Source organism: Xiphophorus maculatus, chromosome 22 (genome assembly GCF_002775205.1).
Source record: "Xiphophorus maculatus strain JP 163 A chromosome 22, X_maculatus-5.0-male, whole genome shotgun sequence".
NCBI lineage: Eukaryota > Metazoa > Chordata > Actinopteri > Cyprinodontiformes > Poeciliidae > Xiphophorus > Xiphophorus maculatus.
In genome coordinates, this window is record NC_036464.1 from 12,521,027 (window position 1) to 12,536,522 (window position 15,496).

At 38.4% G+C, this 15,496-nt stretch overlaps 3 protein-coding genes across 5 annotated transcripts; 2 read left to right on the forward strand and 1 right to left on the reverse strand.

Annotated features, from left to right (window-relative positions):
- Window positions 1-862: 862 nt before the first annotated feature.
- ick (intestinal cell kinase) lies at window positions 863-9,976 on the forward strand. Its single transcript, XM_005811896.3, has 14 exons — window positions 863-1,058; window positions 1,905-2,182; window positions 2,337-2,391; window positions 3,720-3,841; window positions 3,946-4,025; window positions 4,107-4,239; window positions 4,318-4,489; window positions 5,846-6,013; window positions 6,096-6,455; window positions 7,270-7,481; window positions 7,582-7,724; window positions 8,819-8,935; window positions 9,024-9,131; window positions 9,288-9,976. The coding sequence occupies exons 2-14, from the start codon at window positions 2,082-2,084 to the stop codon at window positions 9,437-9,439; spliced, it is 1,923 nt and encodes a 640-aa protein (XP_005811953.1). The 5' UTR covers window positions 863-1,058; window positions 1,905-2,081; the 3' UTR covers window positions 9,440-9,976.
- A 794-nt stretch (window positions 9,977-10,770) lies between these two features.
- LOC102220455 (glutathione S-transferase-like) lies at window positions 10,771-12,866 on the forward strand. Its single transcript, XM_005811882.3, has 6 exons — window positions 10,771-11,020; window positions 11,106-11,157; window positions 11,371-11,503; window positions 11,592-11,727; window positions 11,802-11,927; window positions 12,542-12,866. Exons 1-6 carry the CDS (start codon window positions 10,934-10,936, stop codon window positions 12,677-12,679), a joined length of 672 nt encoding a protein of 223 aa, XP_005811939.1. The 5' UTR covers window positions 10,771-10,933; the 3' UTR covers window positions 12,680-12,866.
- A 184-nt stretch (window positions 12,867-13,050) lies between these two features.
- tmem14a (transmembrane protein 14A) lies at window positions 13,051-15,389 on the reverse strand. Of its 3 annotated transcripts, none has more exons than XM_005811883.3 (5): window positions 15,279-15,389; window positions 14,843-14,925; window positions 14,553-14,654; window positions 13,456-13,543; window positions 13,051-13,360 (listed from the first exon to the last, which is right to left on the reverse strand). In XM_005811883.3, the coding sequence occupies exons 2-5, from the start codon at window positions 14,910-14,912 to the stop codon at window positions 13,318-13,320; spliced, it is 303 nt and encodes a 100-aa protein (XP_005811940.1). In that variant the 5' UTR covers window positions 14,913-14,925; window positions 15,279-15,389; the 3' UTR covers window positions 13,051-13,317. The 3 variants fall into 3 exon arrangements, with proteins under 3 accessions (XP_005811940.1, XP_023183645.1, XP_023183644.1); XM_023327877.1 differs by lacking the exon at window positions 15,279-15,389 and adding an exon at window positions 15,018-15,121; XM_023327876.1 differs by lacking the exon at window positions 15,279-15,389 and having other exon boundaries at window positions 14,843-15,063.
- Between the last annotated feature and the right edge of the window lie 107 nt (window positions 15,390-15,496).

Consider the following 15,496-nt stretch of genomic DNA (forward strand, 5'->3'; position numbering starts at 1 on the left):
ATGAGGAAATTAGATTATTTATATTCCACAAAACTTAAATAAACACAGTAATGTGTTTCTTAGTCTAATATTGGTTTTACATAAAATATTATTACTATCACTACTAATACTAATAAGTATTTATGTTATTATGAATGATATCAATAATAATATCAATAACAACAAAAATATTAACTTTATTCCCACATTTATACCCCAAAATGTCTTTCTTGTTTTCAAATAATTACATTAAACAATTTGAAAGTGTTTTTTTCCCCCCACCCCATTGACATATGGGGAATTTTCAAAGTCGGTCCAGCTTTGCTACTCTGTCTAAACATCTTGTCCCTCCTTATTTGCACTCACAATTTCTGGGTCCGCCGCTGTAAAATGCTAGAAGAAAGTTGTTATTACACTAAACGCGTGATAGAGATTTTGAGTACTTTTCAAATTTCTCACTTTCGCAAGATAAGTATGTAATTTTTATACTCTCTCAAAGAGAAATACCATTAGATAAATATTCATATCTAGTTTTTCGTGCCACATGAGTTATCATTTCTTTCAAGAGAACTGCTTTTCTGTTCCATTAAGCAAACAATAATTCAAGAGCAATGTCAGCATCTCACATCCGCCTTTGCAGTGACAAACTTTACATATCCTTGAATATGGAAGGAATATTCTCCTTCCGTATTCATATACTAGCAGTTGGATATGATTATTTTAGTAACGTACGCATATTTATAACTATTAGCATTAAATATTTAGAGTATGTATTTATTTGGCATGTTTTCGTTGTTCATGGTCTACTAAATCTCGGATGTTTTCCGCCTGCTTGAAGCCTGCAGAGAGCCCGTGATTTGTTGTCAGAAAACAAAATTACTGTAACAACGCGAGATTATGGCGAGCGCTGACGAAATGGCCTTGCTGAGAGTTAATTCTCGCTGAGTGCAAAGGCTGGCTGGTTGCGGGTGTCGTATAACAGTGCAACTTATTTTTAAAAAACTGCTGACGTTAGCGATAAGTTAAACATTAACTGCATTTTCTTGGCTATGTGTTGTTATCGCTTCGACACGGGAAGGGTGAGTATTATTTGGTCTCATGTTATTTTGAGTCAGTCAGGAGGACCGCCACCCTCTTCTCTCCCCCTCAGTTTTCTCTGCAGGGTTGGCCCGTTGTTCGGTCACCGCCGACACAAAAAGCACGATTGCCGATTATTTAACGTGTTTGCCGCGATTAACCTTTTTAATTTTTAATTTTTAATAGGCTGTGGTAGCAAGCTCGGTTAGCTTGAAGTTAACGGTGCTTCCCAGGTTAGCAGAAGCAGCTGAGTGTCAACTGGGTTGCTACAAATGCATTACATTGTTTTGATGGGAAGATGCATGGAGCTAAATACAAGGCAGGACTTGAAGAGAACTTGGGGTTTAGTGATTTCGATCAAACAAGATTTATGCTTTCGAATGGCCCAGTCAAAGTCCAGTCCTTAATCCAATCAGTGGCAATACTTGGAAGATGTTGTTGACAGACATTCTCCACTCAGTCCAACTGAGTTTAAAATATTTTTTTTGCAATAACTGCAGAAAAATTGCCAAAAATTGCACCTTTCATTTATTTTTGATTTCTTCCTTCTTCTTTACAATTATGCTGCAATAAGTTGGTCTGTCACATAAAATCAGTGGTTTCAATGTAAAAGATCAAAGAGTATAAATACTTTTGCAAAGCACTGTCTGTACCTGAGATAACGAAGAAACTGCGTTTGAAATATTGTGTTATTTCAGGTACATTGTCTTCTTAAAAAGTTACAGAATTGCCTTTAAGTTAATTGGTGAATACGTGTTTTGTATCTGTTACATTTCTCAATCAGATTTCTTGCAAAACATAAACTCGTAATTCTGAATGCTTCATTTTTTTTTTCCTTTGCTTTTCAGCTCAGAGGAAACAAATTTCTGACATCATGAACACTCCAGCTCAGCCGAACGTCTTCTGCTGTTGCCACAGAAAAATCTGGTTGCATTCAGCAGTAGAAGGGGAACACAAGTGTTTTTCCTCCTAATTAGTATCTGCGCTACACTCCTTCCAAAGGATAACATGGAAGTACAAGCACAATGAATAGATACACCACCCTTAGACAGCTTGGAGATGGCACCTATGGCTCTGTCATCCTGGGTCGCAGTCTGGAGTCAGGGGAACTTGTTGCCATAAAGAAGTGAGCTTGTAGAGATTATGGGATTTTTTTGTTATTTTGTTTTACTTGTTACAGATTTTCTAGTTTTCTGCTGTGGTATATCATTGTTCTTAATGAATACAAAGGATTTAGGTGTTGAGCTCAAACTAATCAAACAGAAACATTTGTTTTTCAGAATGAAACGAAAGTTTTACTCCTGGGAGGAATGCATGAACCTTAGAGAAGTCAAGGTAAGTTTATATTGGACATGTTTTAGATGTTTGAATACCAAAGCCGACATTTGTAAAACCATATAACAATGGTTTTATATAATTAAAAACCAGAAAAAATGTGTGGGATTTCAATGTATAATTAACAATTATTGACCTGTTTTGTGCTAAGTGGAATTTGTTTATTTTAATAATCTTTTGTATATGCAAAAAAATATTTCTTAACATAAATTTTAAAAAGTACTAGTTCTACTGGCAGATCATTTAACTTCTAACAAGGCATAAGTTATGTCTTACAATGGCAGATTATAAGGAAAATAATCTGCCAGTGGAACTAGTAATTTTAATAAATTTTAAGGAATTATTAACTTAAAGCAATATTTATGTTAGCTCTAGGTTAAAGTTCTAGGTTAAATTAGGTTAAATATGTTTTTAAAGTTTTACATAGAGTACTTATTTCACTTCTCTCTGAAAGCAAAAGCATGTTACTTCCAACCATGTTCAGAATCCGTTTGGATTAGAGGTGAAACGTTCTTGTTTGCTTACCTGGACAGTCCCCTTAGAGTAAAACTGAGTGGGCAGAACTTTGAGATTTTTGTTTTCAGAAAAAATAATCCTAAAAAGACACAACAGCAAAATAAACATGATCAATGAAATAGATTGCAAATCTCAGAAATGTATATGTAAAGAATACAGGGTCGTACTCGTGTTCTCACTGTATTTTGATTGGGTTTCAGTATTTCAATTGTCCTGCCTTTAAGATGAAAACCAAATGTGACGATTTACATGTTATACTCAGATGTTAGTAACTCAGCTGTCAAGTAACCCAAACTTTTCTCTTGTTTTATTTCCACGCCAGTTCAAAATGTCAGAGTCCAAATTTCTTCACCCCAGCTCTCAGAGCAGCAGGTGATTCTAGTGAGCTGTTAAATTCACAAAAACCGCTGGCCCGCCCAAAGCACAGCAAATCAACAGCAAATTCAAGAAAATAATGCTATGTAGATTAGCCATAGCATGCCACTGTTAGAGTCCCTTTCACTTTCCCCTCCTTCCTAAAATGTAGCATGTTAAATACATGAACCCAGTGCATTCACCCTGCTTTCAAGTTGTTTTATGTATGATTTTCCTTTTTTGAATTTTAAGCAAAAATCCTTCTTCAGCAGCAATAACCCCCTAAATCACACAGTGTTCTTACTCTGCTCTTGTTTTATCCAGAAGCCGCAGGTCGTGCTACTCAATGTGCTGCAATAAAGCTGTTTGCATTGTCCAGCATGATTGGATTTATTTAGTTTCAAGTACATATTTTAAATCTTGTTTTTTTTTTTTTTTGCATCGTTTTATTCTTTCAGTCCCTGAAGAAACTAAACCATGCTAATGTGATCAAACTCAAGGAGGTAATCCGGGAAAATGATCACTTGTACTTCATTTTTGAGTACATGAAGGAGAATTTGTATCAGCTGATGAAAGACCGGTCAGTATTTTCGTTTCTTTCTTTAAAAATTTCCAAATATTTAAAGAGCTTTTGTAAATTTTCATATATCCTAACAATTTCTTGACTTTTGTGTCTTGCTGCAGGACACGTTTGTTCCCTGAATCGGCTGTTAGGAATATAATGTTTCAGATCCTGCAGGGACTTGCATTCATTCATAAGCACGGTATGTTTTTACAACCAGAGCTTAATGTTAAGCGCACTTCTTGTTTCAGTCCTGATGAGTTCTGCTCTCGATGTCTGTCAGGGTTTTTCCACAGGGACATGAAACCAGAAAATCTCCTGTGTATGGGCCCAGAGCTGGTGAAAATCGCCGACTTTGGGCTCGCCCGTGAGATCAGATCTCGACCGCCGTACACAGACTATGTCTCAACTCGATGGTGAGATTAAATGATGTGCGTGTTTATTGTACATTAGTAGGATTTCAGGTTTTTAGTTGCCATGGTGTTTCTAACCAGGTACCGAGCTCCAGAGGTGCTCCTCAGGTCCACATCATACAATTCACCCATAGACCAGTGGGCGATCGGCTGCATCATGGCTGAGCTTTACACACTCAGGCCTCTGTTCCCAGGATCCAGTGAAGTGGATACCATATTCAAGATCTGCCAAGTCCTGGGTACGCCAAAGAAGGTAATAATTGGTGAAGGAAACAGAAACATTTGATTTAGATCAAAAATCTATACAAAACAAAAAAAAAGCTTGTTTTCATATTGTTTAAGAAAAATCTATTTCGTTTTGGGAGAGAGCGATACACTGAATCAATCTGAGAAATGCGCATTTGTCTTTAGATATTTTATTTAGAAAATCAGAGTAAATATCAGCGTCTGAGAAAAGAAAAGCAAGAGAGAAGAAGGAAGAAGAAGTGAAACTTAACACATACAGTTTCCCTTTTATATCTTATCAGTCACGTACACGGTGGCTTCCACCCATCTCTCTCCTGTAGGGAGTTTCTCTAAGTTTCTCCCATCTCTGGTTATTTGGTACCTCTGTCCCAAAATCAAACCTGGTTCAAAGGAGTTTCAGTTGGAAGGAGAAGAAAAAAAATCTTCACTGAAAACTCCTTTATCAGTTCCATAAGTATAACACTTACTCAGAAACCTTCATCATCAGTTCATTCTTCCCAGTAAATAAGCGAACGTTTTATTTTCCAAGACAATATTCATTCTAAAGTATTGTTCCAATTTTAATTGTTGGTGAAAAAGTTCAGAGAAAGGTCATGTTGAATATGACATAAAAGTTATGTTGAATATGACATAAAAGTTATGTTGACTGTGACATAAAAGTTATGTTGAATATGACATAAAAGTTATGTTGAATATGACATAAAAGTTATGTTGAATATGATATAAAAGTTATGTTTAATGCGACATAAAAACATCTCAAGGAATGACTAAGCATTAATGCTAACAAATATTAAAGCACAGCATCAGGACGAAGGCATAAGACCTTAAAAGCAGACGGAAAATAATTCTAAAATTTTGCCCTAATTAAGTTGCTTCTAGATTAAAACCTAATATGTTTATTAATGATTCATTGATAAACCAATAAGCTCATACTTAGGCACCAACATGTTGTCCCTTTTTGATCATTGAGAATTTCTTTAATGTCAACTTTTCCAAATAAGACAGTTTATTTTTAATGATTATGACCTGAATTACATATAAATCTATTACCAATAATAGTAGTACTTTACAATAAACAGATATATTTTTTCCTAAGTTCTTTTCTGATGAAGTCAAATAGATTTTTATAACCAGCAACAAGCTTCCTGTTGCTGTTTAGGCCTTTTTAAAAGCATTTATTGCTCCTCTAAGTTTAGATCAACATTGTTTTGTCCTCATAGTTTTTATAATGGAGTTGGGAAGAGCGACTTTTTTAACCCATCTCTTATTCATGGAACCGTGACCAAGAGTTATTATTTTCCGTAATGAACCCAGCTGCAGTGGAAGTCTATAATTAAAGATGTACTGTGGCTTCTCCCTGCAGACTGATTGGCCCGAGGGATACCAGCTGGCGAGCGCCATGAACTTCCGTTGGCCTCAGTGCGTTCCCAGCAACCTGAAGACACTGATCCCCAACGCCAGTCCAGACGCCATCCGTCTCATGACGGACCTGCTTCAGTGGGACCCCAAGAACAGGCCGGCCTCTGCTCAGGTACCGTCTGCCCACCATCTTCCATTCTTGCAGCCAAACGATCTGAACAAAAGTTAACTCTGTTGGTTGAAACCCCTTTCAGTCTCTCAGGTACTCGTATTTCCACGTGGGCCAAGCTCTGGGCACCCCTCAGCAGATCCTGGAGCAGGGCAGACCTCAGCCGGGTCGAGTGCAGCTGCAGCCTCCTCTGCAGCAGCAGCAGCAGCAGCAGCCTCTCCTACTGCTGAAGCCCATGCCCCCCACCCAGCCTCCACCTTCTAACCAGCACTGCCCACCCTCCAGGCCTCTCCAGCAGGTCGCGCCGCCCCCTGCATCAGCAGCTTCCCAGGCGGCGTCTTACCAGAGGCACACGGGGCCCAAGCACATACCGAAGCCGGAGCAGACGGAGGTCATGCCACAGAGTCACCTTCCTTACATCGTCGACAAGAGTCTGCAGAGCAAGGTGAGCTGTCTGGTCAGATTTTACCATATTAGGCCTGAAATCTGGGTGTGGTGATGGTACCCTTAAGGGCCACATCAAGACAGTTACAAAGTCAGCCTTCTATCACCTGAAGAACATTTCCTGGACTAAAGGACTCATGTCCCAGCAAGAGCTAGAAAAGCTCATACATGTGTTTATCTTTAGTTCCATCGACTACTGCAGCAGTGTCTTTACAGGTCTGCCTAATAAATCAATCAGACAGCTGCAGCTGATCCAGAACGCTGCTGCTGGTGTTCTGACTAAAGCCAAGAAGATGGAGCACATCACCCTAATTGTAAAGTCCTTGTACCAGTTCTCTGTAGCTCAGAGAAAAGACTTTAAAATACATTATAGATCTGTTGTTGTATCAATCTTCCAGACCTCTCAGGTCTTCTGGTTCTGTTCTGCTCCAAAGAACCAAACATGGAGAAACAGCAGCATTCAGCTTCTATGCACCATAAATCTGGTACAAACTTCCAGAAATCTGCAAAACAGCTGAAACACTGAGGTCCTTTAAATCAAGACTAAAACCCAACCTGCTTAGAGTTGCTTTCGATCCATAAACATTTGAACATTGACCAATATATTTGATGTGTGTTGATTATTTTGATTATGGCACTCGACAAAATGTAATGTTTGTTACGGGGATCTCATTTTTGACTGTCTGTTATTCTTGTGACTTTTATTTTTGCGTTTTTATGATGTAAAGCACTTTGAAATGTGCTATGCACAAAATTTGATTGATAGATCCGATGTGGTTATTTGTTCATCTCATGTTGCTGATATCTGTGTTTAGCCAAGGCAGCAGGAGACAGGCGGCGCAAACCTTCTCAACTACCAGGTGAAGCCAAAGGGAGGAGGGCGGCGGCGATGGGGACACGGCACGGGACACCTCAAGAGTGACAACTGGGACAACTATGAAGACAGAGATCTGTCCTCTTTGAGCATTCTGGGGAAAAATAACTTTTCCTCCGAGAAGCGGAGGCAGGGAGAGGACGCTCTGAGCAGGTGAAGATGCAGTCGTGTGATTTACTCACCAGCTCCCTCGTATGTAGAAAACATAAAGCGTGTTTAGATACAAGCAGCTCTCGACTTTTCCCCCTTACAGGTACGGAAATGTTCTGGATTACAGTCGACCCAGTGGAAAAGAAGACACACCCTTGAACCTGAACAAGACCGAAGCCTATCAGGAGCCGTCGAGAACCGCCTCAGCCAAGCAGCACTACCTGAGACAGTCTAGATATTTACCTGGTAATAAAACGATTTTTAAATACCTGCTGGTGTGATCTGAAGCTGCCCTTCTAGATGTAGTAGCTGCTTTTGAAAGGATCTTAAGTGTAATTATCAGAATGTTGGACCTGAAGAAATCTTAAATTAGGTTACATTTCTCATATGAAGTTATAAATTAGATTTGGAAGCTTTTAAGCTGTAGCTATTGCAGATCAGGGTTGAGGAATTAGGATGCTATTATGCTTTTTTATTGTGCCGTAATCAGCCCCGAGATGGAAAGAACATCTCTTCCCTAAAGAACTTCATAGTTTTCTTGGTGAAATAAAGTTCAAACAGTGTTCTAACTTATGGAGTTTTGTCAATTCAACAAGGCTCAGCATGAAATTGAAGATTTCAGATGTTAACAACAGCTGATATAAAGTTCACTCAAGTTGAAGGCATTAAAGTTAAGTAGCCTGTAGATGCAGAAACGCACTACCAGAGCTGACAATTGGCGAATAAAGTTATTATTGAACTCATTTAACTTCTTTATGTAAATTAAGTACAGGCTGGTTGGCAAGTAACTTTTAAAGTTAACTTACCTAAATGTTTTGGGCACATTTCACATAGGATTTAAATTTAATGCATAATGTCCTGAAAGCTGCAGTGTGTAACTTTTAAAAACAATGCTTTTTTTGTTTTACATTTTTGTCGAAACGTTCATGTTGTGACATGAGACATAATCTGTGAAAAAATCGAGCTCCTCTTCCTTCTCCCAGTGTTTCATAAATAAACCACAGCCAGTCAAAAATAACCAATTAGAGCCGGGAGGAAGGTCTTAGCGCTGGCTGACAAACATCCTTGTGTATGCACTGCTCAGTGTGCTAATGGTGGTGCTAATTTACAAAAAAATTGTTTTATGCGCCATCATCTGTGCTCACTCTAACTAACCTTCGCATTCATGCAGCATGACAGGCTCTGTTCTGGAGAACTAGCTGGAGCTGCAGAGATTAAAGGAAGGGAGGGTGTGAGCAGCATTTTTGGTGGATAAAACTCACTGACAGCCTGTTCATGTTCATCACCCTTTTTATGTGTTAGAGTACAGTTTGCAGTGATCCATAACTGTTTTCCCTCAGGCATAAGTACAAAGAAGAATGTGGCCATAGATGTCAGTAAGGATTTCACTGGAAGCCATCTTTGGGGCGGCAGTAGTATTCCTTTTGGAGGAACGCTGCCGAGCAGAGGAGCGCATGGTAACCCCCTTTTGTTTCCAACTTTTTCCGGTTTGTTGCCTCGAACTGCTGGCAAATAAATTTGTGTCTTCTTGTCTTTCATCTTCAGGTACAAATACAATCCCTGGTGGATACATCCCATCATTTTACAAAAACGACGGTGGCTCTGCTGGCCACAGAGGAAGGCAGGGTACATCAGTGGAAGCAACAGCATCAAGTGAGCTTTCTCTAATATCTGTTTGTTACATTACAGCTAGAAACTCTCATGTGCATTACCATAATTTAAGGTGATGGACCAACCTGGGGAAACCTGAAAGCTGTGCGCTACATGCATCTACTTGATATGAATTTTTTTTATTTTCTGTCGTTATAGATTATGCAACATGGCGGTCTGGTCGGAGTCAGATGAACCCCTCTGCCAACGCGCCCACAGCCAACAAAAGCACGTCCAGTCTGCATCCTCGCCCGCCACTACAGAGCATTCACGGCCGAACAGACTGGTCTGCCAAATACGGACACCGTTAGTGGCCTCCATGGAGCTCAAAAATGAGCTTCAGTAACTCTTTTGCTTCCAAAGAGTAGGCCTAGTTGTTTTATAACCCAAGCGTGTAAATATAAACTTTGCACAGCAATAATTTCTGTTTCATAGGTGTACAATGAATGCTTTGAGTTGTAAACTATTTAAAGTATGACGAAATGCAATGAGCCAAAAACATGAGTGCAACCCTTCCCTTTCTCTCTGTCTGACTGTCTCTGTATTATAGCTGCTGTTGTACTGCAGAGGTTATGCCTCGGTTTTGTTACCCTGAATGCTGACTACCCACATGTAAACATATAATATGCATATTATAATGGTATGAAACCTTCACTGTGATTTCTTTTGGGCTAATTGTTGTTTTTTACTTTTTGCATTTTGTACAATGACAGTTGCCTTGCCTTGACAGTCAACTATTGTTTTGTGTTCATGTTTTTCAGTAAAAAGATGTTGTAATTTTAGTGTTGATAAATCGCCATGTTGCATAAATCTGTTTCAGCTTCAACAGTAAAATGAACCCAAACTTTTTAAGTCTAAAGTTATTAAGAATAAACAACATTTTGTGTGTCAAAAAATGTCCCATTTTCACACTCTTGACACTTTAGAACTCTTTAGGAGTGTTTTTATGACACATCACATGGAGTTAATTAAGAGTTAATCCATCAAGTCTCTGTGATGACTCATGATAACTCCATCACTGAATACAAAATTAAGATGAAAACTACATTAAAAGGTAAGGCAGACTGCCACGTGCAGCGCCGCATTTGGATGTGTCTGAAGCTTGGAGCTTGACTTCCCTACGTTTCTCCTTTTGGCCTTGAGCTTGTTTGGAGGTTCTAGCAGGGGAGCGCAGCTACTGGTACACCGAAGGATGGTCGTCCGCCGCGGGGGGACGTCGTCCGCTGCCACCGAGCGCAGAGCTTCGGGAGGGACACATATGGAGCAGTGAGGGAGGAAGGGGACACCCGCCTAGCCAGCCAGATCAGCCGAATCAACCCTAGCGATCAATGGGGTGACAGATGTCGCAGCCAGATCGCCCTCACATCCGAGGAGAACGATAGAGCTGAAACCTGTATATAGGCGAAGGAAAAAGCTACTAAATACATAACGGTTTAAGTTAACTGTTAAGTTTTAGTTGTGTAGTTCTGTAATTTACGTAACTTCACGTACATAATCATACTAAACATGATTCTTATTTTTCTTTATTTGTAAATAATAGTTAAAAGACATTTATCCATGATGCTTTGCGGTAATATGTAAATGTACCATGTTGCTATTGGATCATTTCTACCAATCACACTGGCTTCAGGAGTTGTACACGCCTCCATTTTTTTTGTTGCTTCTTTATATTTTGAACCAACAGTGTCTTCTTCCCAGTTCGCAGCTTTTAACTTTGCTCTGTCCAGCTTTTTTTCGTCAAACAGAAGTTTTTGCACTTTTGTCTTTTTTATTCTACGTTCACATAGATTCAATAGTCCGCTGTCATGTCTGGAAAAGTTATTCTGCACTATTTCAATGGAAGGGGGAAAATGGAGTCAATTCGCTGGCTTCTTACCGTTGCAGAAGTGGAGGTTTGTTAAGGCAATTATATTAAATCATCTAAAGTATATTTGATACTGTCATGAAATGACTCATTATGCTGCTTTGTGTTTACAGTTTGAAGAACATTATCTGACCAACAGAGATCAGTACTTAAAACTCCTGAATGGTGGGTTAGACAATAATAATGGACTCTATGTGACTATGACCTATGCAAAATTTAAATTTTTTTCATCTTAACTGTTCATCTTTAACCCGCATGTGTTGCGTTGTATGCGGAAACACTGTTGTAAATGAAGGGTGGAGAACATTGTATGTCTTTTTTTTTTTTTATTGCTGGGAGTGGTGTTTTGCATGACCTGGTTCTTTATTTTCTCTGTAGAGGGGTCGCTCATGTTTCAACAGGTTCCGCTGGTGGAGATTGATGGCCTTAAACTTGTGCAGACAAAAGCAATCCTGCACTACATCGCAGAGAAATACAATCTCCACGGAAAAGACCTCAAAGAACATGCCATGTATGATCCAGCTGAACCACCTGCTAATCTAAATCTGTTTGTTTCTGTGGTTTTTAAATCTTTCGACACGTTTAAACTTCCCCATTAGGATCGACATGTATGCAGAGGGACTGATGGATCACATGGAAATGTTCATGGTCCTCCCCTTCGTCACAGACACCAAACCCAAACTTGACAATATTCGGAGCAAAGCAGAAGAGCGCTACCTGCCAGTATTTGAAAAGGTATGCTGTAATAACTCACTTTTTAAAAATATAAATCATTCGTAATTAGGGTAATTAAAGCAATAACTTTTCAGGCACTTACTGGACCCGTGTACCTGGTGGGAGGAAAACTAAGCCTTGCAGATGTGCTCCTGGTTGAATGTACTTTGATGCTGGAGGAGAAATTTCCTGACATACTCAAGGAATTTCCCAACATCAAGGTAAGACTGGACCTGCAAAGTCTTGCAAAAGTGTTCATACTCCCTTTATCACCTTTCTTTATTATTAAGTCAGTAATGTGTAGAAACATTTTTTGCTGCTATTATAGCTGCAAGTAATTTTTGGCTATGTCTCTCACCATCTTTGTTTATGTAAATTCTGACCCGTTCTTCCCATTCAATAGTTCAAGTTCAGCCAGATTGGATGGAGACATTTTTTTGACTGGAAATGACACTGGAGATTTCCAGTGTCATTTAAATACTGTATTGAAATTATATGTTTAATGGCTTGTTTAATAGTTAGTCTTCATCTGTATGTAGGCCAAAAAGTTGATGAGTTGGGCAAATCTCTTTCCATTTGCAGATGCAGTTTTCAGATTTGTGTTTGGAAACCATTTTTTTCCTTTCACATCACAGCAATTCACCATCTTATCTCATAAAACACATTGTTTCTGGTTGGAATGTTACAAAATGTGCAAAAGTTCAAGCGATGTGAATTCTTCTGCAAAGTACAATGCCTCAAACATTTCTTTCCTGTTTTCCTCCCCAGTCATCAGTCTTCACTACTTAATCTGTGTTGAATTTAAAAATTTATTCTTTTGCATTTTCCTGTTCAGTCCTTCCAAGGCAGGATGACTCAAATCCCAGCCATCAGCAGGTTTCTGCAGCCGGGCAGCAAGAGGAAGCCGTTGCCAGATGAAGGTTACGTCAAGACAGTCAAGGAAGTGTTCAACATCACAGGACCCTTTCCATAATACTCTCTTCCAACAAAATCTGGTTCATTAATCAAGAAATCACTAATAAACCTAATCATGTGAACATCTCTGGTGCAGTTCTGTTGATAACACTGGACTGAAAAACTAATCTTATTCACAGGAGTTGATTGGTGGAAACTTTTCAAAAAGGCGTAAACTAAATAAATGGAGAAGTTTTGAGATGACATCTCAGAGGCTGTTGTGTTTTTGTTTATAATCACAGGCCTTTAGAAAATTTAATATAAAAAATATGCACTGTACAAGTCAAATTTCTTCAGTTTTTGTGCTTTTACAAATATTTTAGATATAGTTCCTTATTTACTGTTTCCCAATTGCAGACATGCAAGAATTAAAGGCTACAGTTTCAATTATTTAAAATTTCTGATGTTTATTTTCATTTTATTAACAAATATAAAATACAAAAAAATGCAGTGTTTAGAAATATTTGCCACAGCAATAAGTAAATTAGAGTTTATTAGCATAATTTTGCTTACAATCACAGCCTCACGTACAGGTCATGAATAAATTCCTTTTAAAAACTCACAAAAATACAGATTTGGGAGAACGGCTTCCTTTTGTGAAAACTTGCTTGTAGAGAGTCAAGAGTTGTCTGAGTCTGGTCAGTACAGCTTGGTCGGTTACATTATGGTCAGAAGCAACAGGCGAAACACCATCAGCAAACTGAAAAAGAGAGAATAAAACAGCAAATCAGCAGATTTGTTTCAACAGTTCATTGCAAAATCAGCTTTTCTGCAACATAAGCAATTCTGACTGACCTTAAGCCCGTCATAATCCCCGCTGGCATTAATTTCCCTGATTTCTTGTATCTCATTCCCATGATGACTGCCAGCAACCCAGAGGAGGCTGAAACACAGACCAAAATCAAGTTTGTGAAATGAAAGAAACCCCCTGACATGAAACAGTGAAAACACGTACTTAACATATTATTTTCCTCAGTAAATATATTCCTGAAGAGGCCGTCCTCATGGAATTCTCAAAAAATGTTTATAAGTTCCACACATAAATATTAAACACATTTGCTGAAATGTATTCAGTTTTTTTTGTAAAAATGACAGTATCAAGATGTCTCCTTTGTGGAGAAACTACCCACATGAATTGCTCAGGTATGATTTTGACCCATCTTTCCATTCAAACTGTAAAGGTTTTTCAAAAGCTCTTTGCAATTGTTCATTGTCCCTTGAACAAATCTTTTGATTATTTTCATTGGATGTCAGAAATCTTTCATGGAGAAGTTGGTGGCTCTCGGCAGACACATATAGCCTTGATAAAATGATTATTGGTATAGGTTATTACGATGTTAAAAAAACAAAAATGTAATAACGTAAAAATTACGTAATTTCAAACCATTCCCTAAGTGACATAAATACTGTACAGTTTGGTTGAAAAACAACATTTTTCTATTTTATTTCTACCAGATTTGTTCATTTTCAGTTAAATTTTATTGGATATTTGTAACATAAGTTGGGAAAAGGTTAATTTTTTGTCATCTTCTCATGTTTATGTCGCAAGACTAGCATTTCAACAGGCATTGTACATTTAATAGACCCTAAAGGTCTCTAAACAGAGTCATCAACATGTTGTGTAATAAGGTTGCAAAACTCTTGGGAGGGCTCTTGGTCGTTACCCAACATGTTTCGTCTGTGAGGCTTTGATGATCTAAAGATTGACAGATTCGCTTTCAATGCATTTTTGCAGCTTCTCTTCTTCACATTTTCATTAATCATTAACTGTGCCATTTCACTTCATTACACAACATAAATCAATAAACTTACTTCTTTGTATGTGTGGATTAGGCTTTCTTGATTTTCTTTTTAGCCAAGATAAGGTCCAATTAACATTAATATATACTAACCCAACAGCACCAGGATATCTTTTGGATCATTGGAGACGTTATAGGCTCCATACGCAGATAATCCACCAAAAACTAAACCAGCAATCAGGGACATCACGCTGCCTGCAATCATTTAAAGACAGTGAGGATAAGAAAATACATAACTTTGAGAAGGAGTTCTATGAAAATTCAAATTCAAAAATACTTTATTCATCCCAAAAGGAGATTAAGTGTTGTTGTAGCTAATTAAGTCTTCAAAAAGTTAATGTAAAAAATTGAAAATTAATAGAAATGAAATTAGTACGTTTAACCTTTTCTCTTATATCCCATAAATCCACCAAAAATGAGGGCTGCAGCATAGCCGAAACCAATCCAGTCCATTGCCAGTGCAGAGCTGCAAACACAACGTTGACTTTTTAAATTGTTTGCATGAAAAAAGGAGTAGAACAATCAACTAAAACGAGAAATAATTCAATTAGCACATACAGTCCCGTAAAAGGCTTAGCTAACTCTGAACATCGACTGAGTTCAACTTCCTTAGCATTGCTTCGCAATGTTAATCTCTGTAGTACACAGGATTAACAGCTAGATGTCGCTGTTCGTCTTTCCGTAACACAGGCAAGGTACTGCAGAACAACCGAGGCTAAAACGGAGAAATAGGCTCTTAACAAGGCGACTTTTTTAGACACATATTCTTATCTTACACCAAATAAATAGCTCCCAGATCGCTGAGAAACTCTTTCTTACCTGTCGTCCAAATCAAAGATCAGCACTGACAGATTTCAATTTGTGGTCCTACACTTCCTGCCGTTGCTGCTCACCCATCAGACTGCGCATGGCAGATTTGGTTAATGTTGTGTTCGCTGACCTTGATCAAAATTGGAAATGTGACTAGATTAGTTTGTTTGCTACCCGAACAAACTAATCTAGAACTAACTAAGCTCGGATCTCCAGACGCTTAGTGT